At 37.7% G+C, this 25893-nt stretch overlaps 1 protein-coding gene across 5 annotated transcripts in view; it reads right to left on the reverse strand.

The window, feature by feature from the left end:
- Positions 1–25893, reverse strand: part of LOC134542652 (myocardin-related transcription factor B) — a 315861-nt gene that overhangs the window by 185933 nt on the left and 104035 nt on the right. The window contains exon 1 of one of the 5 annotated variants that reach the window (XM_063387070.1): positions 233–8584. The exons of the other annotated variants lie outside the window; for them this stretch is intronic. Coding sequence (XP_063243140.1) covers positions 233–290 — 58 coding nt within the window. The 5' untranslated portion in view covers positions 291–8584. Of the gene's footprint in view, positions 1–232; positions 8585–25893 lie in introns of those variants that run through there. 5 annotated transcript variants of the gene reach the window in all.

Raw genomic sequence — 25893 nt, forward strand, 5'->3', positions numbered from 1 at the left:
GAAGGGCTGGGGATGTATAGTCATTCAAATGTTATTGAGAAAACTAATATATTACTTTTTATGCTCTATAGTTGAAATCAAGTAGTTTTTTAACTACGGTTAAAAATAAGACGGATTAACTTTGTTATGAACTGAACTGTGCTAATGGAAAAAGAAAACCAATGTAAAAGAGCGCACCCAACCTTTTTCCCCATAAAGTGAGAATGACGACAGATGACGGAGACGGACGTACCTTCACAGTGCTTGCAGCGCTTTGCACGCTCAGAGCCGGCCCCAGTGCTGACGGGCATCCTGTCTAGAACGGCGACACGGCGGCGACGACGACGGCGACGCGCTGCTCCCCGAGGGCGGCCCTGGCCTCCGCCGCCGCCGACATGCCCCCGCCTCCGGCCACACTTCACACGCCCGCACGCGCTCACACACACTTTCACACGGCTACGCTAAAGCGGAACAACAAAATAACAATACATCTTCACGTGGTCCCCTTCTTAACAGTTCGTTTGGAGTGTTGTTGCCGTTCGAGCGGAAAGAGAAAGAGTTCGTCCTCATCACGGGTGATGGCTACTGTTACGTCTTACGCTATCTCTGTCTTGTCTTCCCATGGGTCGTCGGATGTGCGTCGAATAAAAAAAGGTTGCGAGCGCGGCGAGGTGAGTCGTCTGGACGACAGGCGCGTCTACCGCCGTCCACGGAACCTTCTCCCTCGTCTCGACGCCTGGCGTCGGGTGGGCCCTCTCTCGACGTCGGGCATCTCCGCGGCGGCTCGGGCGCGTCCGGCGCGCTGGCACGCGACGCCGTGGTATGTTGGACGCCTGCCATGCCGGGGGGCGTCCCGGCGCCCTCGGGAGCCCCGCGGGGGAAGCGGGAGGAGAGAGGACGCCCCTCAGAGACGCACGCACGCACACGAAGACGGGTCAATCCCGAGTGACCGCCGCGATTAGCGCGAACCATCGTACCCCTTGGTTGGCTGGGCAGGCGGCCATGACACTTGTTGAGCGGGCTGTTTCCACCTGCAACTGCCCTCCACGAAGATGCAGCTCAAAATTTTCACTGTTCGTCTCAACTATAGCGAATTATAGCCTAACGTCCAGAGACTAATAATATCTGGCGCCAGAAGGTGAGGCAATATTTGAAGCGGGATCTTTGGCAACTCCGAGGGCAACAGAAACAAAAAAGATTAATAACCGAATGATATGTGGGTCATTCCATGTAATAGGGCAAATATATATTGTGAGACAGTTGTAAAAAAAATTTTTTTGAAAATGGTTTTTATTTAGTCAAAGTGAACCAGAAGACCTCAGTAACTGACTACTTATATGGGCAGTGAACAATATTGAATTTCAACACATTTATAAAATAAAATATTTCTCTCTGATGTGAGGGAATGATGGGTGAGGGAATGACGTGTGAGAGAATGATAAATGTAGAATGAGGGAATGATTCGTTTCTGATATTCTGGTTTCCTTGGCAACATGTTTGTTTCTTAACCAAAGTTACATAATTTTCAATTGAATAATGTACAACTTTCAATATTAAAATACTAATTTAAGCATAATCAGTTGCTAAAACAGCATGTAATCAGTCTCGTGAGTTTGCTATGCCAAGTTTAAATTACAATTTGAATCTAGTTTTACAAACTACGTACACTATATTTATCTTACCACAAATTACAATATCTGAAGGGAAAATAAAGCCTTGGCATGTCATTAGAAGACTCGAATTGGGTCTTTAAATTTATAAAAAATCCTACACCCTTTGTTAATAACAATAGGAGTTGTGACAGTGGCAACAATTTGTTTAACAGATACAAAACATACATCATTTTCATCTACATAAAATAATGTATTGTCCCCACAAGAATTTTTCAAAAACATGACTTCGATTTCATTGTTTTGTACACAACTTTGGATAATTCCCAGGAACTGGCAAATTTTTTGTTGTGTTCTTTTTCTTCTTGTCACTGCTAAAACGAACTAGGACAAAACTTCCGAGTGGAAGAGAGTTTTTGGTCCCTAGATTATCATCTTCATCCGATGATGAATAGACATCTTCATATCGGAGGTTTTTCTTTGAGCCTAACAAAACAGATTTGTCAGTCTCTGTAGGTAGAAAAAGTATAGTACCTTTATTGGGGTTTCTGGAAGAAGGACCAGATGTTTTGCTTTTTGGTTTGTCTTGCATTACATTACTGGTAGCTGCAGATGTTTCAAGTTGAAAACCTTTGCCCAAGTGGAAGTGAGAGCATTCACTTTTGCATTCAAAACAACTTGAACTTCTGAAATGTAGAACTGGAAAAGCCGAATTGAACATAACCTGATGCACTTTCAATGTGCTGGCGAAACACTTAACATTTCCTGCATGTTTGGCTAGATCTTCCATTGCACTAATGTCTTTGTGTTGAATTTCAAAAATCTTCACACCTGAATAATGCTGTTTCAGTACATTTGTAAGGCACTCAAAATTTTCAACATATTTGCCTTGCGCAACTATGCGGTCAGCAGTTCATTTCAACGTTCCCCCAATACCATCAGGAGCACCTTTACCGTGCCCTGACTCGGTGTAGTTCCAAGTAAAAATTGAAATGTTGGGAAATATATGACTTAGTTTTTTTTTATATGCCGAACATTGTTTTATTCCTATACTGTGTAACAACTCACATCACTCTGTATGTGTATGTTTGTCAAGTTGATATTTTGTTGGAATGCCCACTCGAAAACAGGCTTAAGATGAGCCCAAACCGAAAATGCATCATGTCTTAATGACTTGCTTAATGAATAAAATGGATGTGCCTTGACACAGGACGAAAGTTTGCCTTCAATTTTCTTGTTTAAGATAAAATACACCAGTGTGAAGGGTAATTTGTTCCCTTCCTCCACCAAAATGAACAGCCTGTATTTCTTCACTGAATTTGCAATTATAGTTCTCACTAAAGTCTATATGAATAAATGCAGAACTTTCATCCAACCGATTTTTTGCTGCATTTAGAGTCTTGTACTGGTGTGCAATATTTCCTATATGGAGAAGGTATCTAGGAAAGATAGTTTCCAGCTCAGTTACCAATGATCTTACATCAATAATAAACTCTTCTTTTAATGGTTTACTTACCTTCTTTTTTTGGCCTTTAACCTCTATCCATTGCACTTTTACCATCCACTTTTTTACTTTGACTTCTTGCTCAGGATCTATGATTTCATAGTAAATAGTCTTGCTCTTGCAAGCATTGCATTTTCTCTGAAGACAAGCTAAATTGTCTTTGCAACAACAAAGCTCTCTTACCAAGTCCGATGGTTTCTTGTGTACATTGGACATCATTCCCTCACAACACTCATCATTCCCTCATAGTGAGGGAATGATGGTGAGGGAATTATGAAATTGTAGTTAACTGTTCCTCAAACACAGCAGGTTGAACTTGTTAAACTTTTCCTTACAGTTTGGGGAAATACCCATTTATTGTTACGTAAAACTATTAAAACTAAATTTTTTACTTTACTTACAGCTGATTAATGATTTGTGAGGGAATGATGTGTAGAAAAAATACTCATGAAATTTCAAAACTTATTGAATTTATAAAAAATTAATAATCACCATTGAGCCTGAAACTATCACAGCTTCACATCAACAACTAAGATAGCTATCTACTGACTCACTAGCAATGGCCTTCATAGGCATCTACTGACCAGAAAATTAGTTAACATCGAGATGTGAGGGAATGATACCCGAACATGGGGACATAATTTAACTTTTTTTATTTTTAAGACGATAGGTAGGAAAAATGAAATGTACACATTTTCTAAAACTTTTAATTGTTTGGATTAACCCTAATAATTATGAAATCTCATTGCTCATAACTTTCAAAAAGAAATTGTGTCACAACATGTTAACTGTGGTTGGGGAACAGTGAGGGAATGATATTTCCAGGCTAAACTATTTTTTTAAATACATTTTTTTAAATTATCTGACATTTCAAGTTTACTGTCTTTTAAAACAATTTATAGTACATTATTAAAAAAAATTGTCACGTTTATTGGACAATATTTTATTTAAGAAATGAGGCTGGGATATGAAATTTCCCCTTTTGCGTGGAATGACCCATATACTTCATTTGAAGAGCGGCAGAAAAATCGAGCAACTATAGAGTGATTAATAATGAACTGCGGTAGGATGTCTTCAAAGAAGTACAACGATGGCCAGACACTTATATGAACATGTTTAGTGAACATGGAATGGCAGGCAATGAAGGGAGAAATATCAAGACTGGGCTAGTAGACAAAGTTATTTAAATAACAATGGACAGAAAATTGTTACCTTCTTCAAGATAGAACGAAAAAAAATTGGAAAAGACTGTTAAACATCGGAAGACCAAAGTACATGTCAACTAAACAGGAAGAAGTTTTAATGGTGAAATAAGGAAGATATATTCAAAGTTACAGGTGCACTTCTCATATATCTGTAACGGGCAAACGGAGCATATCGGCTCAAATCCTCGCACTTCCAAGTTCTACTATATCGTCCTACGTTAAGTTAAAAATAAAACAAAAATCTTCTAAACTTAAGTCTTAAGCGAATATGCCACGATTTCGCTAGCGTATATTGTCGCTGCTGTGGAGTGTTTAACGGAAGTTTTAGAAGTCAGATGACTGTTTGAAATAAAATTTTGATTTTACATAGTGCGCAAATGTTTCCTACAAAGTGAAAAATCTAGAACATGATCTTTGGTAATGATGTCAATGATATAGGATGCGGTCCAATGTTGTTGGAGTAATCAGTATTTTTAAATACTAACAATATTTAATGTGTTAAAATTGTATCGTTAGTATGAAAAATTATAGCATATAAATAAAAATATCCGAAAAATAAACAAACTCTACGGCGTGTGTAAATCAATATTAAAAAAAGAACAGTGAGTGAAGTATCGTGTGGCAGAAATCACAGAAACGTCTATTCCTGGCTGTGTGCACTCTCGGGCATAGCTTGTACGAAATTTCCCGCAAGTGACATGCGAGTTCAACAAGGGATGTGAGACACTGCAAACAAAACCATAATAGGGAGAAAGTCACATACGTCAGCAGCACGTCAACTACAACCGTACAAAAAATCTACTTCTTCAGAGGACAGAAAATCAATAAACTGAAGTTTTCCAGAATTTCAAACAATTTGGGAAGTTGTGATGTATTAGCTGAATATATGCCTAAGTGAGAACACCACAAAAACAATTAGCAAGTATTTTCAAAATATGTAAAGTTTAGTTTGTTTTATATCAACAACCCAAATGCAACGTAAGACTATAATGAAGACGTAGTAAGACTTTGTTGAAGGCGTAGTACGACAAACATTTTTATTACTTGCTTATGTGCTCAAGTAACTCTGAAAAGGCAAAGAGCATCTTTTCCCCCGCATTAACTCGGTCGTTAAGGCTGTTCCGAGCACTATTCGAGAAGTCGTACCGCCAAAATTGGATACGCGTCGCATAATTTTATTACGAAACGTAGTTTGCACAAACAGACCGCGTGGTTCGAATTATTACTTTAATTTTTTTTAAATTTTTCACGAAACACCATCCACCACGTAATTCGTCCGTTAAACCTACAAGTAATCGCCGAATTTATGTCCACCACCTAACCTTAGGTCATGGCCAAGTTGCTTCAGTTAAATAAATCGGTAGTACATGAAGCCATTTCTGATGTTTGGGCTGAAGGTGAACTATGTGGTAGGATGACAATAGCAAATCTCAATGGCGCATGCGCAGACATCCGGAGTGTTCACATTTTACGCGACGTACGACAAATGCGGTTGTCACACGATGCGGTAGAACTGGAGCTGCTGCCAGTTTCTACTCGGTGATTACTTTTACGTCAATTGCTTACATGTTCAATTTTGATAAATTTACTTGGCGCATTCTTGAGGTACCTGTATTGTGCACTGTAACAAAAGCGGTACAAAGAATATTCAGCCAAAAAACGCAACGGAAGTTTTAGCCGCGGTAGCCGAAACACGTAGTGTGACACCAGCCTTAGAGGGCTGTGTAATTTGTACACCCATCTGCAGCAACACAAATAACATTTAACTTACAGAAATAATGTAATGTATCAGAAATAATACAAACTTTATTGTTGAAAGGTATCTTAAAATTGCGACGCTTAACGCCGAAATAGAGGTTGCATTCGGCGTTAAGCGTCTGCTAAAATTGTGACATAGAGCACTGTTGTGCAAGTAATGGCGATCTCACAATCGCAATTTGAAGAACTAACAGCAAAAAGTATTTATGTGAAGTGGATACAAACATTTTTATTCAATGGGAAATACTTAGGCAAACATGTTTCTCTTCGTATACGTTTTGCTTCCACACAAATTCTAACTGGTTCTTCGTGCACTGGCCTATTAAAGAGATAATCATAATTCGTGAGAGGCATGCTGCTTTGGAAGAAGCTCTACCAGCTTTAATGTATTTCCCTCGTCACTGCCGCGTCACCGCAAGCTGAGTATCGGCATTGACTGCGTTATTGTTGACTATCCTGCGCAGGGACGAGTGGAAAGTAAGGAGAGATGGCCGTACTTGCATAGCCTGCAAAACGGAAGCCCCGTTGATGGGTGGATGGTTTGATGGCTGTTGATAGATTTTTTAATTGTTTGATGGATGTATAATGAATTGTTGGATAGATGGATGGAATGTGGGCTTGTTGGATGGATATAAGGATGGATTGTTTGAATTTTGGATGGTTAGATAGTGAATTGAATGAATTATGGCTGGATTGATTGTTAGACGTATTGATGGATTTATTTATTGTTGAACAGATAGGTGAATTTATTGATTAATGGATAAATGGGTAGAGCGTTGGGATGGATGGATGAAAAAAAATTGATTGTTGAATATATGTACGGATTGAAATAAATTTAAACATTTTCTAAACAAAACACTGTTTTCGCCTAGCCAGAACCTTCGATCAAAGGTTTTTGCTTGTGTGAAAATTATACTTTGGTACAAAGCAAAACGCAGGTTTAATAAATGTCCTGAAACGTTCTTTGAATTATTCTTGGAATAGGGAACACTGATTTAAAACCTTTTCATCGACATGCGCCATTGTTGGTTTTCACTGTATGTTAATTTTCACCGTATGCTGGTTTTCACCGTATGTCATAGAAGAACCACAAGAATGAACAGGAAATATGCACACCAAATCTAGCCGATGTCAAATGTTAAACACATAGACAGCACAGAGAATTCCGTGGAAGGAATTAGTCGGAAAAAAAATATCACAGCACAGACGAACAGAAGGGCGGACAACGACGAGACAGTTGTAGCAAGAACAGAAAATACAGTCAAACAACATCCTTGGATAACACAGCGACAAACAGACGAACCCCAGAATAACACAAAAATATATATTCTGGACATCACAACGAAGGCAGCTCAGATGTTCTGAAACCGTAAATGTTTGATTTCAGACAATCAGCGGAGCTGGTAGTAACGTACACCACAATGGAATGGATAGACTAAACTTCTCGTGAACATCAGTGTCACTAGAGGTGCGACTGATGGAGCAGCGACGGAATGCACTGGGATGGGGGTTCGGGAGTACCCCGAGAAAACGCAAGTTCCGTCACGTCTTCCAGTTGCGAGGAACCCGGGTCGTGACCGCTATTATTCTAATCTGGATCGCTTCGGTTTCATAACTAAATGAGAAAATTGAAATTTGCGAATGAGCGTGACGTACTCGAACATTTATGTATAATATTAACAGAGTTTAAATAACGATTCTGGAGGTTACAATATGATTTTGTGACAATGGGAGGCGGCGAATTCGTACCGATCTCCCCACTTCGTGCAGCAGTTGCTGAATACACCAACCCTAAATTTTAATTTTAACCAACGGGAAACGTCCAGTACGGGATGGTAAACACATGTCCACTGATCAAGCTCGTGTATTTATAAATATCCTGTCGCTGGCAGCATATAAACACAGATAACTGGTGTGGAACTAACACTGCAACGAGAATGGATGATGTTCGTTATGATTTCAGAACGCTAACACCCAACCTTTCAACAAATGATGGTAACAAATAAAATTGAAAGCGTCTGGTGTTCTACATTCCAGACGAAAATATTAACCTTCAAATTTTCAACACATCTTGGTAAAGCTACATATTTAATTAAGCCCTTTTAAATACATATATTAATTACCGTATCATTACCATAATGGGCGATGACGCAATGAACATAACTCTGTCTAACAGAGTGGCATGAATTCTGTAAAAAATAACTATCTGAATGATAAGTCCGTAATACTGCTTTTGTCAAAAAGAAATAAGTGGATACACATGGAATCAAGCCTACTAAGTTCGCCTGTGCTGTCTTCGTTGTGTCGCACAGTCTGCTTGTTGTCAGTAGTTTTTATCCTTGTTTGACTACTTAATAATTGTTAGTTCTTTTCCGACTTAACTCCTACTTCCGAATTCTATTAGTAATTTATTTTAGAAAATTACCACCCTTAACTTTTTTTTTACTTATTAACATTTTAATTATTTATTCATAATTTTTTGGTTTTCTACGACAGTCAAATGGTAGACGTCCTTTTTTACTTACCTCCATTGCAACAAACTTTACAAAAACATGGTTAGAACCTTTACACATGCGAAAAAATTAGTAGTTTTGAAGGAAACCTTTTAAGAATTTTAATGACTTCAGATAGTTATTTATTTTTACCTCGTAATTCACAATAAGTAATTATGTATTATTATATGTAAATTAAATTTATGTATATTCTAAACTTCACCACTGACCAAAGAAACAGAGGCACAAATAACATTTTAAGCGACACGCATATAATTTTGTAAAACATTCGCAAATTCCATGTGCGAAACATTGCTTGCTGCCAGAGTGAAAAACAAACAAAAAATTAAAAATTCCACTGAACGCAGTGAGTTCTTATGCAACTGGAATATTAAAATATTTATTAAGGAGCTTTAAAGGACACAACAAATTTTGGGAAATGTAAGGGCCCTTAAACAGTAAAAATCATTAGAATGATTTTTATTGATATTAAAGAGGCTTACGAACACTGAGAAACCAATTGTACTGATGCTCCCACGATATCAGAAACTCGGTAATGCCTCTAATAAACTATGACAAAAAGGGAAAAAAAAATTACATTTACAAAAGATTCCTATGTAAACCAGTTGACATAAAAAGTTTGTAAAAAACTACAAGAAACTTTGTACAACACAAGGATATGGTTATTTTTGCATACGTTTGAAATATGTTTTACGAGAAATTGGCGCATAATTTTATATTTCAATTGATATTTCATTCAAGCATTTTTTTTACAATGGACAAGATAATCTAATATTCAATATTGGACTCTATCTTGTTTTATTGTGGTCATTAAGGTGCGAAGTTAATACTGGAAAGTTATTCAGGGAACGGTTACAAATAACTATAACAATTGGACGTACGTAGGGAGAATCATTCATGCCCAGGTAAGAATCCGAACCCAAAATTACTGCGAAATCTATTTTGTAAAGATACTGTTGTTTTCACGAAAATGTACAAATTAACAAATGTCTGTAATTTTGCATAAATATTTCTGTTCAATTTACTATATATATGTTATATATATATATATATATATATATATATATATATATATATGGGTAGGCTGTATTTTGGACTACAGCCGCCAGGGGTTTGTTTCATGAATTTCCACGTGCTGAATGGGAATGTTGTGTATGATAAAACTAAAATAATTTAACAAAATTGTTGTTGCTTTATTTTTTGATGTGAATTTGATGGACGTCTTACTTGACAGTCAGGCGGCTACGCCAGAAAAATTGCGACACCAAACCGCGATAAACTCGGCCCATTGTTCACAAACACTGGCTCAACTGACTTCATACCACCATCAGAATCATCAGAGAGCATACTCACGTCCATTACCAAACCATGTTCCACATTCCCCGTCGCTTCTCCAGAGGTAGACGGCTGAGGCTCGCTCGAACGTAAATTTCGCGCCTTGTTCGGGGACTCGTTTTACCCCAATGGCACATTTCTATTGGCTACTTTTTCCTCATTCGATACCTACGACACTCTGTGCACTTTTAATTATTTCTGCTCGGGCGATTTCGCTTTTCTTTCTTTTCTCCAACATACCCCGTTTTCGCTTAGGTATTTTGTGATTAATGACTCCAAAAAAAAACGTTAGTAGCTTTATAGTTATTCCACTCAACTAGCACCACTCAGTGCTCACTCACAAGCAAGATAAAAAGTTTAAATTACGAAAATAGGTCTATTATTTCGGAGTTACAGTTCTCACTAACTTCAGATCAACGCTCCACACTAACGCTCATTACGTCATCACTGCAAATGTTAACCCAGGAAGCCATGCGTAACTACCACGAGCGATGTCTGCTCTACTAAGATATATTTACTTCACCTCTGTAGCTTTCATTGTTTACGAGTTTTAAGCGGTGTCGAATCTGCAGCCGGTGACATCCAACACGAGATTAAAGAAATTCATATGTCAGAAATTCGTGTCAAAAAACTCCAGTGCAGCTAGAGGAGAAGTGACGAATCGGAGATCGGCTGGAAAGCGGTAATGGACCAAGCCTCCCTCCCGATGTCTCTCCACCTGACCTCGAGAGCGTTCGCCGGCTCCGAACAGGTCTTGACAGTGTCCATCAACAGTGACCTTGAATGGCAATTTTTTTTTTTTACCTCCCCAGAGGCCGACACAGTTTTAAGGCGCAGGTCTCTCCCCCTCTTCCACTGGGGGGAAGGTCGCCGCGAATAATTCTGTACCGGAAGACTAACAATGACGTCACCGGCCCTGCCAGCTGTCCGCGCCCGAGCACGCCCGCTTACAGCTGGTTAGGATCGCGCAAGCAATCGGCGCCTTTTGTCCGCGGACCTCGGGGCAACGTTCCCCGTTCGATCACTGGCCTGGCGCCACTTGGGATTACATGCCTGAAGACTAACACAGATCACAGCCAATCCAACACACTATATTATTCACTGACCCCTGTTCAGACGGCAGAATAATCAGAAATCATGCATATAATTTTCTTTTTTGCTGTTTTCAAAATAAAATGTAGGTTAGGAGTGTTACATAAATACAATTCTTACAAAAAGAAAGGTTATTTTTTCATCCCAGGAAGGGTAGTTTTTTGCTTGTCTAGGACCTCTGTGATCGTAACTGAAATGAAAGGTTGGTTAAGTTAGGTCAGCGACATTTGAAATATTCTTGCGTCGTGAAAATTGATGAAATCTTGCGAAATGGTGTTTACTTTTATTGAGAGCGCGAAGTTGGAGGAGTGAGAGGCGATGTTCCGGGTAGTCGTGGTCAGGAAACGTACTGCAGCCGAAACGCACTTAATAAAGTTGCAGAGAATTAACAATAAGAGCATTCGTATCGCGGCAGATGCACACGTGTGTTGCCCCGTCAGGACCATGTGCAGAGAACTTAGAATGGAACTTCTGAAGGATCATAACATTAGAACCGCTCCAAACTTTTATGATTAATAAAAACTCGCTCAAATTTTTTAATGATAAATGTGCAATAAGTATAAATTCTCTTATTTCTTCTCTTGGGGAACACAATCTAGATTTGCACCGTAAATATGAGATGCCGACTACGATTCTTCAACAGAGACCTCCGCGGGCGCGCTGTGATTGGCCGGTCTCCTGGACAATGCGGACTGGTGAGTTGATTCTCTCCGCGGGATGTTCACGTAAAGTAAATAAAATCGTGTTTCAATAACTCATCTGCTAGTTCAAAATAGCCCGAAGCAGACAGGCGCGTGAACGGCCCCAGGGCTCATTGCCTCTGTGTCAGGGTTGACTGCCTATGCACTGTTAAAAATTTTCACCTTAAATTCACGAAGAACTTCGGTTACAAATTGTCCAAAGAACTTCGAAAATTTATCGTTATCTTTGTAAATTTAACGGGTACTGAATTTATTTACTTTGAACGTGAATCCGCAAGTATAATATTGGTACATATGCACAATATTTAGAGACCGGTTAGGACTACTACTCAAACACATGTGTTGCTCCCGCCCATGCGTGTTTATCCTGTAGACAGAATGAAATAAACGAGTAAAACGAAATACGGCGTTCTTTCTACGAAGAAACTGTTATATGAAATTAGGAAGAACTCTTCGTTTATTTGAGGCGAAAAATTCGTTGAAAATCTCGTATATTTACTGTAATTTCTAACAGGTGCCCCATGAACGCAGGCCTAACCTCCAGAGCCGATTGTGTCACTGGAAGGCGTGAGATTTTGAACTACACACTAAAAACACTTTTAAATATAATACGAATGATTGTTTCTCCATTCGCTTGAGACTCATATAAGCCGACAGTTCTCCTATATTCTAACTAGTATTATCATTGTAGTAATGATAGTACTTAAGCTCTAATTATTAATACATTAAATAAAAAATAAAAAATTAAAATTAAAATAAAACAAAAAAAAATGTGTGCGTGTACTTGTGTACGAGCGTTAGAAGTTATACTTACTTGGTAAAAAAATTACTTTAATTTTGTATGCAAATAATTAATAGAAATAAAATAAGTACTGGCGTAATATTAAAAATACGCTTGGTTAAGAATACATAAAATTTAATAAAAATTTTAAATAAATACTCTGTATTAAATATTAATATAAACATGTGCATAAAATTAATTATTTAACTAAGTAAAATAATCGAAATAGATTTTAATTAATACTGAAAATCAATACATATACTTCATGCTTATTCCAATATAATAATTTTAATTAATTATTAAATAATAATGTAATAATTTATAATGAAATAAATTATACATACGGGAACATAAACTCACAAAAACTCACATGATAACGGCCAGGAGACTAATAAACCTTCCACAAACACTCCCTGTCAGTGACAATGGAAGCTTACAAGCAATCTGACATATTTATATACGGGAACATTACCTCATTTATATACACTTGAAAAAGTTTATAAACAATTTCCATCACTAATATTCACAATAAATAAATGTTTTGATTATATGAACCAGTATTAAAAATCAAACAATAAAGTATATTATTTAAAAGTAAATACATACCTGTACAAGGTTTTCATTTGTATGTAACCTTTTTTTATATTGGCAATATTTGTTGCGTGCTGCGCGCACATCGTAAAAAATTCATTATCATCAATTTCTTCATAACACGCCTAAAAATATATTTCCTAACCTCAGTTATATAAATATACTTGAAAATACTCTTGAAAAAGTTTATAAACACATTTTATCTTAGTAATATTCACAATAAATAAATATATTTTTTTAATCATATGGTACAGTACTCAATACCAATCCATAAAGTATAAGAATTAAAAGCGCAAAACCTATTGGTGCGCGCGCATAGTAAAAATTCACTCTTATCATTTTTTTCATAACGCGCCTAAAGAAGTATAACTTTAATAAATAAAATCCAAATACAAAATATAAATTTTAAATTTGTGTATTAAGCTTAATCTTAAGCATTGCGCTCTCACCCCTGAGCTAGATGCGTTTCACATTATAGTGGTTAATTAATCTAGTGTGTAGTTCGTTAGATGTTAATCTTTTTCTGATCCCTAGTTTTTTAGGTGCTAACTGGCGGCGAAGTGAGTGGTTGGTTAGCCACTCATCACCTGCGTCCGTGGCCAAGAAATCCATAAATGGATAAAATAATAAACTCGGACCTCGCTCCAAAGTGCCCAACCCCCGCACAGTAGACTCTCTTCTACTGTACAACTGGCCATTCGTGCCATCCCCTGTATCCTGTACACTCTTACGGTATTAATGCATGCCTTCGCATCCCGCATGACTGCACCTAGGTTTTTACCCTGTGTCTACGCAGGTTTTACATGGACCTAACATAAAATTGTTAAGATAGGGGAGTTATTCATGGCTTAAATCGCTGCCATGTCTGGAAAATCCCCGAACAAAGCACACGATGCATGTGACCCTGCATTACTAATTCCAGCATGATTAGGAGTATAGGCTTTGACCTGGGACGCACCTGGGCACTCCAACCCGGACCCCTCCAACAAAAGCACTTAGTTTTAATAAGTTGTTAAGGTAAAAAAAAAAATTAAACGTACTTGATATTATGCACATAAGGAAAAAAAAACTACATAAACTTGGCAAACGAAATGTGACCAAAAAACTAATAGGGAATTGACTTTATACTGACGTATCCACAAGGTTCATCACTTACATTAAAATTGGCTGATGTATACAATCTTATGAGTTGTCTGAAATGCACTAGTCGCGAAACATAAAACACTTGCTGCATTGAAATTATCACACACAATCTGCTATGATGACGTTAGGAACGCGAGGGACCAGACCGCGATGCCAGGTTCAGAGCTGCCTGGCGGCCCTGCACGGCCACGTGCGGTCCACTGACGTAAGGCATGCCACGCGCGCCTGCCCGGATTACAAGGGTCGTCTCTACCCCACCCCCCTCCGCACCCGCGCATCGTCCTGCCTCGGCGCCGTTATCTGTAGCTGAGCGGCCTTGGGAATTCCGCGGGCCTCCGCGCGGAGTAGCGGGAATGGACGCTGGACAGGACTACTCAGGCGTCGGGTCGACCCGGAATTACGCGAATCGTCATAGCTGCTCTCGTCAGTTCGAGAAGGGCGCCACAGACTACTCAAGCAGCGACGCCGGCCTCCGCGACAGTTTGGTGACAGAGTCCCGCGACAGTTCCGAGCGGATTCCGAGAGAAGGGAAGCGTGTCATCGGCAGTGTGAGAGGAACCCCCCCCGCCGAGAGTGGCGTGACGCGGAGTTCGACTGGATCGTGAGAGTGCGGCGACTGAGTGACGCGAGACTGTGTGTGTGGACAGGGACGAGGTGAGGGGCGAACCACTGTTCAGCCTAGCTCCAGTGAGGAGTACGAACTGCGGAACCTGACAGACATTAAGTTACTTGAGGATAAACATTTCTAAGTGCTAGTGACTTGTCATCGGACATTTATAAGTACAATTATTTATATAATTTATTAGTAATTAATAAAACTGTAACAAAACATAATTGGGCTATCCCTTACGAACCCAGTTCTCCTCACATTATAAATCGTAACAATATTTTATAATTTTATCAATAAGTCACTTATGTCCGTTGGCAAATAATCCGCTTAATTCTGGGGCCTTTTTTTTTTACTATCACAACTTTTTCGCGTAGTCTATATCTTCTCTAATCCTTGTGTTTGGTATGATTCCCGTACCCGGCATTATCGACACGTAAAAAACAGTACCAAAACTACATTCCCGTAACATGCAGGGAAGTTTAACTCTAACCTGACATCTTCAAAATAACTGCTGGTTAAAAAAATCAAACGCCTAGGCACGAACATGTCAGTATAATTTGAGTGTGTTATAGACGAGATGTCGTTTTGCATAAGGTACGTTGGTATGCCCAAAAGAAAGGTTAAGAGAAACAAGCGACGTTTCGGGAACTGCAATCTGCTCCCGTCCTCAGACAGAGACGCACATGGTGATTGCAGTTCCCGAAACGTCGCTTGTTTCTGTTTTGGTAAAACTATTGTGTTCGTTTCGTCTTTTTCATTTTGTCGTGTTTTTTGTCTCGTCTCAACTGTTGTGTTGAATTCTTTTTGGGTTCAATATTTTTGTGCTGTCATTTGTGGTTTTTTTTTATCGTTATATTCTTTTTTGGAAAACTATTGTGTTTGTTTTGTCTTTTCGTTTTGTCGTGTTTTGTTTCGTTTCAACCGTGGTGCTTAATTTTTTGGGTTCAATATTTCTGTGTCGTCATCATTTGTGGTTTTTTTTTTCGTTCTCTTAGTACATTTTTCTTTGTTTTTCTTTTTTTTGTTGACCATATTCCCGTCACGGAATATTTTGTGGTGTTTATATCCTTGTTGACAACAGCAATTTTTTGCTTAATTTTGTGTTTTTTGCCTTTTTTTTTGGTTTTATTTATATATTTCTTCATTTTTATTTTTAAGTTTTTCTTCAAAGAAAAAGTTTTTAGCAATGGCGTATGTCCAAAAACTTACATCAAGTCACGTATTTTCTCATTATATTATCTTTTAATTGTAATACATATATGAAAGAATATGACCATGTTGAAAAAATATGAATTAAAAAAAACATGAGGAGGACTCGATCCAGAGATCCAGCGATTACGGAGCTTGAAAATTACAGTGGGGTATGAAAAGATGTGTATTAAATAATACGGAAAGACAGAATTATTTTTCCCCCGACCCTTGGTTTCTCTCGATGGTCCTGGTGCTACGGGAAGGCGAGTTGGTTCTACGCCCAACGTTGTGATTTAAAGGAGCGAAACCTCTTTCTAGTCATAGGATTAATTTCTAACGACTGCACTCACAAAGGTTGGGTCATATAAAAAAGCATAGCATAACGAACTAGCCTATTTCCCGGATATACCTCTTAAGGGGACCAGACACGAGGTGAAAGATATGAGCACACATGGCGTCAGCAATCTCAAAGACCAACTAGATGATGTATCTGAAGGGCCCGGCCTACCAGGGCCTCGATTCTGAACTGCACGCCGCGAGTCGGCGGTAGGCGTGAGTGCTGTTGGGTTTCCCGCCTGCGGGGCGGGTGGTACACTCTCCAATATACCATCGACAAGCCACGGGTGCTCTATACAACCAGGGCGTCATTACAAACTCCCCAGTTGCGAGGCTATGCCCATTATCTACAGTGCCTGCGATTCGACTAGTTCATTCATTTGGCCAGTGATTGTAGCCTCGTGCACAGGAGCTTGGAAATTGACAAACTGTTGTCATGAGCGACGAACCACGGTCAAACTGTGCCTGTGGCTTGTCGCTAGTATTTGAGAATACCACAATGAGGCCCACAAGGGGGGGGGGGGGGGACCCGTCATCGCCACCGCCGAACCGAAGTCGTCAACATGGTGGGTCCACGTGTTGCAGCATAAACCTATATATTCCAATTCGTAAACACTGGGGAGCGCACCAATCGTATTGGTGTGACAAGTGAAAATTTTTAGTAGATAAACTATTCTCAAATACCAATTGTTAACTTAAAAAGTCATAGAAAGGAGTATTCGCCACTTTAACAATCCGTTAGAAATTTGGCATTACTACATTGATTACCCACAATCTCTATGGACTTTCTATTGTGCTTTTATAGCATATTGGCCAAGTGTACTCCTCCACATGTATGTAGTTTTTTTTTTGGGTTGGGGGGGGGGGGGGGCGAGGGTAAATCCCATTAAACGGAAGAAACTTTTATACATATGAATATTACATCATACAAATTGTACTTTACGCCAAAATGATTTTTTCCCTGTATCTCATTACTGTATAACTTTAAATACATAACCAAGTTTATTGGTTCAGTTATTTCATACTAAGTAGCCTTTATTTGTTACTAATAGTAAAAATAAATAATATAAGCTCAAACAACCTTGAACAAAAAGTTAACTATAATTGAACACATCTACGTTTGTAAGAAAATTAGTTTCCATACATTATTTATGGATAAAAGGGTTATTTATAGGTACTGCAATCCTGTTAAATGGAAAAGCGAGCTGGGTTTATTTCTCTACGAATTTAAGAATGATGGGCACTACTATTACATTAAAATATGTGCTTTTTCCTTTGCCTCAGATGGTAAGATAATTTGTAATTTTATAGTACATTAAATCAGCCCACATTCCCTATATATATATATATATATATATATATATATATATATATATATATATATATATATATATATATATATATATATATATATAATAAATGCGAAAGTAACTCTGTTTGTTACCTTTTCCCGGCTCAACGGCTCAACGGCTCAACGGATCGTAATGAAATTTGGCAAGGAGATAGGCTATCTTTTGTCTAAAAATATTTAAACGGGTTAAAAATAAAATATCTTAATTTTATGTCATGTGTGTCATAGATATACAAACTGTTAGTGTCATTCCTCTATGTCTGCCGAGCAATAGCTTTCAAGCCATTACGTTACGTTTTGCTATTGTAAGGAATTGAGTAGAGAGTAAGAAAAATTAAAGCTCTGCATCGTAGTACCTTAGTACACAAGTAGATGTCACTGTTAGTTTTTTATTAATAGTTTTATAGTTTGCACATCCTAACTAATATTATAAAAGCGGGTGTTTGTTTGCTACGCCATGAAATTTTGCATAGCGATAATTTATGGGCTGGAGAGTGACATAGGATCATTTTTATGCACGGTTCTAGTGGAATTTTGTAAATACCTCTAAAAATACGTAATTTTCTATTGTTACATTTTGTTTGGTTGATCGCAAGGTAAATTTATTTAAATATTTTTTTTTTATTTAATTTCTTCTATATATATTTTCTCCCTACCTAGGGCACTCATAATTCTTTTAAATTTCACGTGTATGTTTTCAATGTCATTCGAGTAGTACAATTTTTTTTTGTCAAATTGGTCATTATTTATACTTTCTGTTTCATTTTGGAAACATACGATTTCTTTAGATATTATGACAAATAAAAAAAATTAGTTTCACTAACATTCTTAGGTTTTTATTGTGTGGATAGTTTCAAGTTTAATATTTGTAGGTACATAAATTCCTAAACTTATAAATTTCTTCGAAATTTATTCATAGGTTGGTAGGGACTACTAATTTTTTCTATTTGTCAATATTGTTACTTTTTTACAGTACCTACTTATTTGCAAGGAGTTTGGTTTAGTGTTTATAATTTATCTGCTGTGCGTCAAGCGTCTCTTAGGGCTGCCGAGACCGAAGACCAGAAATATTTGTCATTTATGTAATATATTGTTGAAAAATTTGAATTTACTATTTCAGGTAGGTTGATTTTTTTTATTAATTAGAGAAGTTACGAACTAAAGTGTCCGGGGCATGGTGGAACTTTTACCTAAAGTCGACTTCCCCATAAAATTTGTGGGAGGGGGAGGGGGAAATGCAAAACCCCAAAATTTAGAAAAATTTCAAAAATTTCTTAAATTTAAGTATACTTTTTTTTTTACTATTTTGAGTGTTTACGAGCCATTCGGGGTCCTCAACATCACCCCCCCCCCCCTCTCAGGGGTCAAAGCCCCAAAATTTAGAAAATTTCAAAAATCATTCTGTTTTGATTTTTAGTGTTTCCCAGCCATTCAGGGTCCTCAAAATCACCCCTCTCCCTCTGGGCACAACGCCCCAAAATTTCGAAAATTTCAGCAATTTCAAATATCTATTCTTTCGAGATGGAGTGTTTCGAAACATTCGAGGTCCTGAACCACCGCCCCCCCCCCCTTCCTTCCTCAAAAGTGAAAGCCCCAAAATTTCGAAAAATTGGAGGAAATTGTATTAAAATTAAGTCATTATGAACTAATGTATCCGGGGCATGGTGGAAAATTTACCCAAATTTGTCTTCTCAATCAAAATTGGGGGGGGGGGGGGGGGGGAGGAAAATGCAAAAACTCAAAATTACGAATTTTTTTTTTAAATATATCTTTTTTTTCGATTTGGAGTGTTTCCTAGCCATTCGGGGGGTCCTCAAACTAACCTCCCCCACAAGGAGTCAAAGCCCCAAAATTTCGAAGTTTCAAAAATTTCAAAAATCTATTCTCTTTAGATTTTGAGTGTTTCCGAGCCATTCAGGGTCCTCAACATACCCCTTCCTCTAGGGATAAAGCCCCAAAATTTCGAAAAATTCAGAAATTTCGAATATCCGTTCTCTTTCGAGAGATAAATATATATATTTAGAGAGATGGATAGATGATTTGTATATGTGCGACTACTTCAAACATATTACAAAACAAAACTGATGCAATTCATGCCGAGCATTAGCTAGATAATGGAATCTTTTCAATATTAGTAATCTCTTATTTTTCACCTTTTTTTCTGTAGTGCTTTATATAGTCTAGATTCATACATACAGACCACCAATTTTTAGATATATATACTGGTAAATAACTATACACTGGCAGAACAACGTCTGTCGGGATCTGGAAGTGATATAAATTATTTTGCACACTTGGCATTCAAATTAAGAAGACAATTACTAACTACATCTTATTTAGAAAAAGGCCCCCCTCACCCTGTGTTCAGCCCGGGCAACGACGGGTACTGCAGCTAGTGTGTGTGTGTGTGTGTGTATATATATATACACACATACACACACATGCATATACACACTTAATATTACTGGATTTTCACAATACCTTAGGAGGAAAATTCAATTTTTATTAAGTTAAAAATTGCACAGAATATTTTTATTTGCAATATATTACAACACATTTGTTGCATTTAAGGTAAATTAGGAATAGAAGAAAAAAATAAATATACATTTCCCAGGTTACATACTTTTAGATTCCACTGCTTAATGTTCGTGTCCTTTCAGTATTTGGTCAGATTATAGCAATGTGATTATTTTTACTCATATGTGGCTGCTTTGGTCGGTAACTATGACGAGGCTGTTTTCTATTGGCACATTATGTTTCGTGTGTGTGAAGATCCGAATTCATTCTTCTCTACTGATATACAAACTGTCATGCTTACTGGTATACCTACCTATGGGGATGACAGACGATAGGACAGAAATTAAAAATCATGTAGGGCGGGATTAATCGCAATCTTAAGAGTACCTATCTACCACAAGGAAGTTATTGCGTAACCAAAGCCGAAGTAATAAAACGTATTGATTAATTTTTATATTTTTTTCCTTTGTAAATTTGAAGTTGTACTATATAGAGGCTATATATCTGGGTAGAAATTGCTGTAAATGTAACCAAATACTGAAAATACACCAAAATTTTAAGTCATTGATTCACAAAAGAATGTTAACAATGAAATTGATTTTTTTAAATAATTTTCTTCTACACGTCACTTGAAAAAAAAATATAAATTGATGTATCATCGATTGAGAAAAAAAAATCCATCTCTGGACTAAATGTGATGAATTTTTTTTCTTTTTGATGGGCTAATGTATTATTTTAAGAAGTAAACAGGAGAATTTACGTTTGATTTAACGAAGGAAATTTGTGATATATATATATAATCGTAAAATAACATGCATTTAATTTATAGGAATAGTCCATGTCCACAGTAATTAATATTTTAATCTTAATAGTTCAAGTTGACGAGTAATGCCTTTTTAATAGGTTATTTTGTGTTAGTTTATTGCTGTGTTTTATAACTTATTAACCTTTTTGAGTATTGTAATAAACCCCTTTTTTTTAAATAATAATCTAGAAACATGCTAATTTAAACATAAAGTAAGTCCTCATCATAAACTATAATCCTAAGTCAAAGTTATAGAAAACCACCTATCAATTGTTCGTTTAAATCTCAATAATATACGGACATTCATTCACTTCCTTGTGAGTTTCTTTCAGTTACTTTAAAATATATTCTTAAAAAATACTGAACAAGTATAAAATAACAGAATTAATGTGCAGAAATATGTACTAAAAGGTATTAGAGAAGTAGAGAAATAAATACTATTAATAATAATAGTTTTGCTTAAGGTAAACTATATATAATATAATAATGAAGTATAAACAAAATTCAAATATAAAATGCAATGACAGGGCCTAAAACATGTCTTGTCCTTCGTGTTTCGTTCTTTGGCACCATGCACTTTACCGTTGTGCTGCAGGCACACATAACCTACACACTTGTGACGTTACTTTATAAATGTAATGAAGCTAGTTTAATCACGAATTCTTAAAGTTGTGTTTATATCATATTAAAATTATTTAAGTTATCAAAATATATGCATTTGACACACCAATATTTTTGGTACGTTTCTCGATATCCAGAAACGCAAACATATGCGGGTGCGTGCTGCCACACGCGCAAGTCCGCCATCTTGACAGCTTCAGCTCGTGGGTATAGCAGCTATTTCCCAGTATTCAACACTAGTGGCTCCGCAGTGTTCGGAGGCTACGACAAGTAGGCGGAAGTCTTGATGTCACCTACCTGTTTTTTTTTTTTTTTTAAATACCGATGCTGGCGGTAGACTGGTTGTCGTGAGCGGGAGTCACGACAGGCGAGGCTAGTGCATTTCAGAATCGAGCCCCTAGGCACACGCATTATGATGTGCAGAGCTAAAGAAGAAACCAAGCGATTTGAAAAGTACTCAGTAGATCAAGTGGGGTTTGTTTACGAAAAGCATTTAAGTATATGCTGAGGGTGGACAATTATTTCTGTTTTCGCATTTCGTTTTTAAAACTTTGTTCTTAGGAGAGTGAAAATGGGTAAAAACACGTTTTTTCATGATAATTTTTAGGCATGAAACATCGGCAGATATTCTTGAAAGCACTCAAGAGACTTGAGTTACACCTATCTTTATTTCTTCGTTATATAATGTTATGTTAATAGCTCAACTCTCATAGTTTTCCTATGCACGACGAGAAGACTGCGCGCCAGTTCAGAGACTTGCGCTTAGGGGCGATACCGCGCTAGAAGCTCCAGAGAGCGTCACATTTATAATTCCGCCTCATTAACACAGATACACCCTTGACTAGGCGGGCCCCTTGACGGGGAAGAATAGGAACATAGAGATGCCATTTTGGTTTCATCAGATTTTAGGCTGTAACAATTTCTATCGTTAAATTTTCGAAATTTGGCTTCGTTAAAGCAAAGTATTTATTGGAATGCCTGAAGTTAAAAGGTTGTGGCTGCAATAATGTTTTCCTTGCGAAATCATTTGTGGTTAGAAATGAATTCATTTTTGAGAATAAACACTATGTTATTTTCTTTGAAAATTTTCGAATATGTGATATCTGTCGTAAAGAAGAGACATTTTAGATAGAAAACGACAGATAATTGTTATGGCATAAAAACTGTTGAAACTAATATAGCGTTTTCAGGTGCCCAACTCTCCTCCTGAACACCTAGTAACCGAAAACTCACGAAACCAACCAACGATAAAATTATAGTCACCGCTTAGAGTCTCCCACGTCCATGGAGCACTGCCTCGCGCGTTAGAGGCAACTGGGCATTTGATGTGCGTGGCGGCGTAGCCCTTAGCGCTCCCCTGCCTCTTTCCAGGTTAGCTTAGGGACACGGCATCGAATGAAATGAATCGATACTGTACTCGCGAGTAGTAGGCATCTTTTCGCACGGCCCGTTTAATTCTTCAACAAATATCAGGTGTATTTTCGTGGACTAACCGTCTTGCATGTGTGTAGAATACATTTCAGACAGAGTTCAGAAGCCACAATATTCTCACGGAAATGCTGAAAAATATTATTAATGTTTATGTAATATATATAGTGTTAATTGATAATTATTTTTATATATGTATATTATAGTTAAATACCATTTTCAGGATTTTATTTTTTCGCTAAATCGCAAGTCACATATTTTATCTATAGGTCCCTGTCCATAACATACAAGACATACAGTATGGTAACATATAAAGTAGTAATTAAAGTGTGTCTAACATCAAGTTTCGGATCAGTTTCAAAATGTGAAGTTGGCCATGATCTGGTCTGGCCCGAGCAGCTCGCGAGCTGGGAAGACCTCGCTGAGTCTCTCCGCTCGGCGCGCACCGAGAGCAGGGACGTGACCGCCTCGATCTCGCGTCGCGGGGAGCCACTGCGAGCCTCGACCCCCAGCGGGAGTGCGGCCCACGGGCATCACGCACCTGCTGCTGCTCAGTGTATCGATACCTCAAGATTACAAAACAAGCGATAACTTTAATTCCGAACGTTAAATAAACAAACAAGACCTTAATAAGACAATCCAACAAAACAAATGCGAGCGAAAGAAGAATCTCTCTCTCAAACAATAATTGATTCGTTCAATTGTAAATCAATTTTTGACGTGACGTCTAATAAATCGATAACCCCGGCTGCACGCACGAAAGTGTCCCGTTACGCATTGTCCCACTACGATATGTCCCGTTACGCTCATTGTACGCCTGCAACGCATCTCTCTTACACTCGATTGGAACAACCATCGATTTGACTTTTCAATCATGTTTTCGTCGTTTGAATTATTAATATTATGTAATTTAACGATCGTCCACCGATTTTCAGCACAATCGGTACGGTTATTTAAAAGTAATGTTGAATTTTCAAATACGTTTTTGTACGAACAATGGTGTTTTATGGTTACACATAATAATTCAAATTACACTCGGGATATTTTGCACAATGTTTTAAAAAATATTGTAACACATTATAAATAAGTTTGGTGTATTTGGGATGCGTATTTGTTATAAAATCGTATTATAAAAACGAAATAATATTATTCCCCTACGGTGCTGTCATCTACGGTGACGGACGCGAAACGAACGAATCGGGCTATCTATCCGCTTCTGCGGAAACAAGGCGAGGAGCGTTATTATTAATTAATTATAAGTAAAATTTCGTGCCAGGGGCCACAATTGCATATCATTTTGAGCACTGGAAGACATAAAAACGTAAAATATTCTCGACGAATTTTAATCTCGGCCCCAGCGCACCACGAGCGTCTGGGTTGAAGATTAAAGCCGAAATTCTTTCTTAAACTTACTAATATTTATTTTATTAACTGCAAGGGCATTTTTATTAAATTCTACGTTTAATTTTACGACGAACAAACTTCGTCGTTAAATGTGTAATTGCGAAAAAGCGTAAAACATTCTCGACGATTTTGAAGTTAAATAGCAAACATGTTTAAAAGTTATAGTTAAAATAATCTCTTCGTTAAAGTAATAAACATATTTGAATTAATGAGTGCAAATAAAAGTAAATTTATCAATTAAATTGTAGATGTAATTTCACTCCTTCTTTGTATCCATACAAAATAGTGATAATTCAATAAAAATGATTCAATTTTATTCATAAAAGTATGCAATCATTTCATCAATGCTTTGTTATGACGTTGTCACGTTAAACTATCGTCCGTAAACCGACATTACAGACAACCAATTTTTTTAAAGAGACCTTTGAACTATGTGCAACTGACCCACAGAGCTGGAATTTGGATAAGTTAGAACTCAAGTTTATTAAAAATGTATTTAAAAAAATGACTAATTACACCTAGGAATACAAGGAATCGAGTAAGAATAGAACTGGCAAGAACAGGGACTCGGGAAGAAGCCGCAAAGAACAAACTGTTAGCGCGCTCGTAGCGCCCGTGCAGTGTGTACACTGCCGGGAGCTTCCTCGGTGGCGCCAGGTGGGCGCAGCTGGCCAGCGGCCCTTCAGCCCAGCCGCGGCGCTGCTGGAGGTAACGGCGGCGTACACCGGACGTGACTACACCGACGTCATGGGTCAGCTGAGCTCGCTGACTGACAGCTGGGCATGCGCCCCTGGTGACGCAACCCAGCACAGCGCGTCCAAGTTAGCGCGGGCCGAAACGCACGAGAGTCCTAACCCTTTGCATGGCAGCCCGCCTTCTCTTCTCTTCTCACCAGGACCTTTTCCTTCTCACCCAGTAGTTAACACCTTTTTACATTAATAAAAATTAAGGAGTTTTCAAATAGTCACTCAAGGATTTACATATTTCCATAGTAAATGAATATCAATATATTTCTTTTTTTACTCATAGTTTAACATAAGTAAATTATTATTAGAAAAATAATTCTCTGCTTCGCAATTATTGACAATAGAAACTCAGGCACAAACAGTACTTGTGGAGCTGAATAACATTGTGAAACACTAACAAAGTGAACATACAGAATATTACTTTGCTGCCAGAGTTCTAACAGAGATAATAAAAAAACACAACACAAGAGACAACTTTTTTAAATTTTTATGTGACATGAATAACATGAGTATTAATGAGGTTCGTAGGATCCATAGCGAAATTTAATGATATTTATGGGCACTTAAGTATTAAAAAATCAGATTAGGACGTTTTAAATAAAATAAGGAGGCCTCCGGACCCTGAGTGACCTTGCTTGCTTAAAATGTATGTTACTTGATCCACGCATGACC

Source organism: Bacillus rossius, chromosome 1 (genome assembly GCF_032445375.1).
Source record: "Bacillus rossius redtenbacheri isolate Brsri chromosome 1, Brsri_v3, whole genome shotgun sequence".
Classification (NCBI taxonomy): Eukaryota; Metazoa; Arthropoda; class Insecta; order Phasmatodea; family Bacillidae; genus Bacillus; species Bacillus rossius.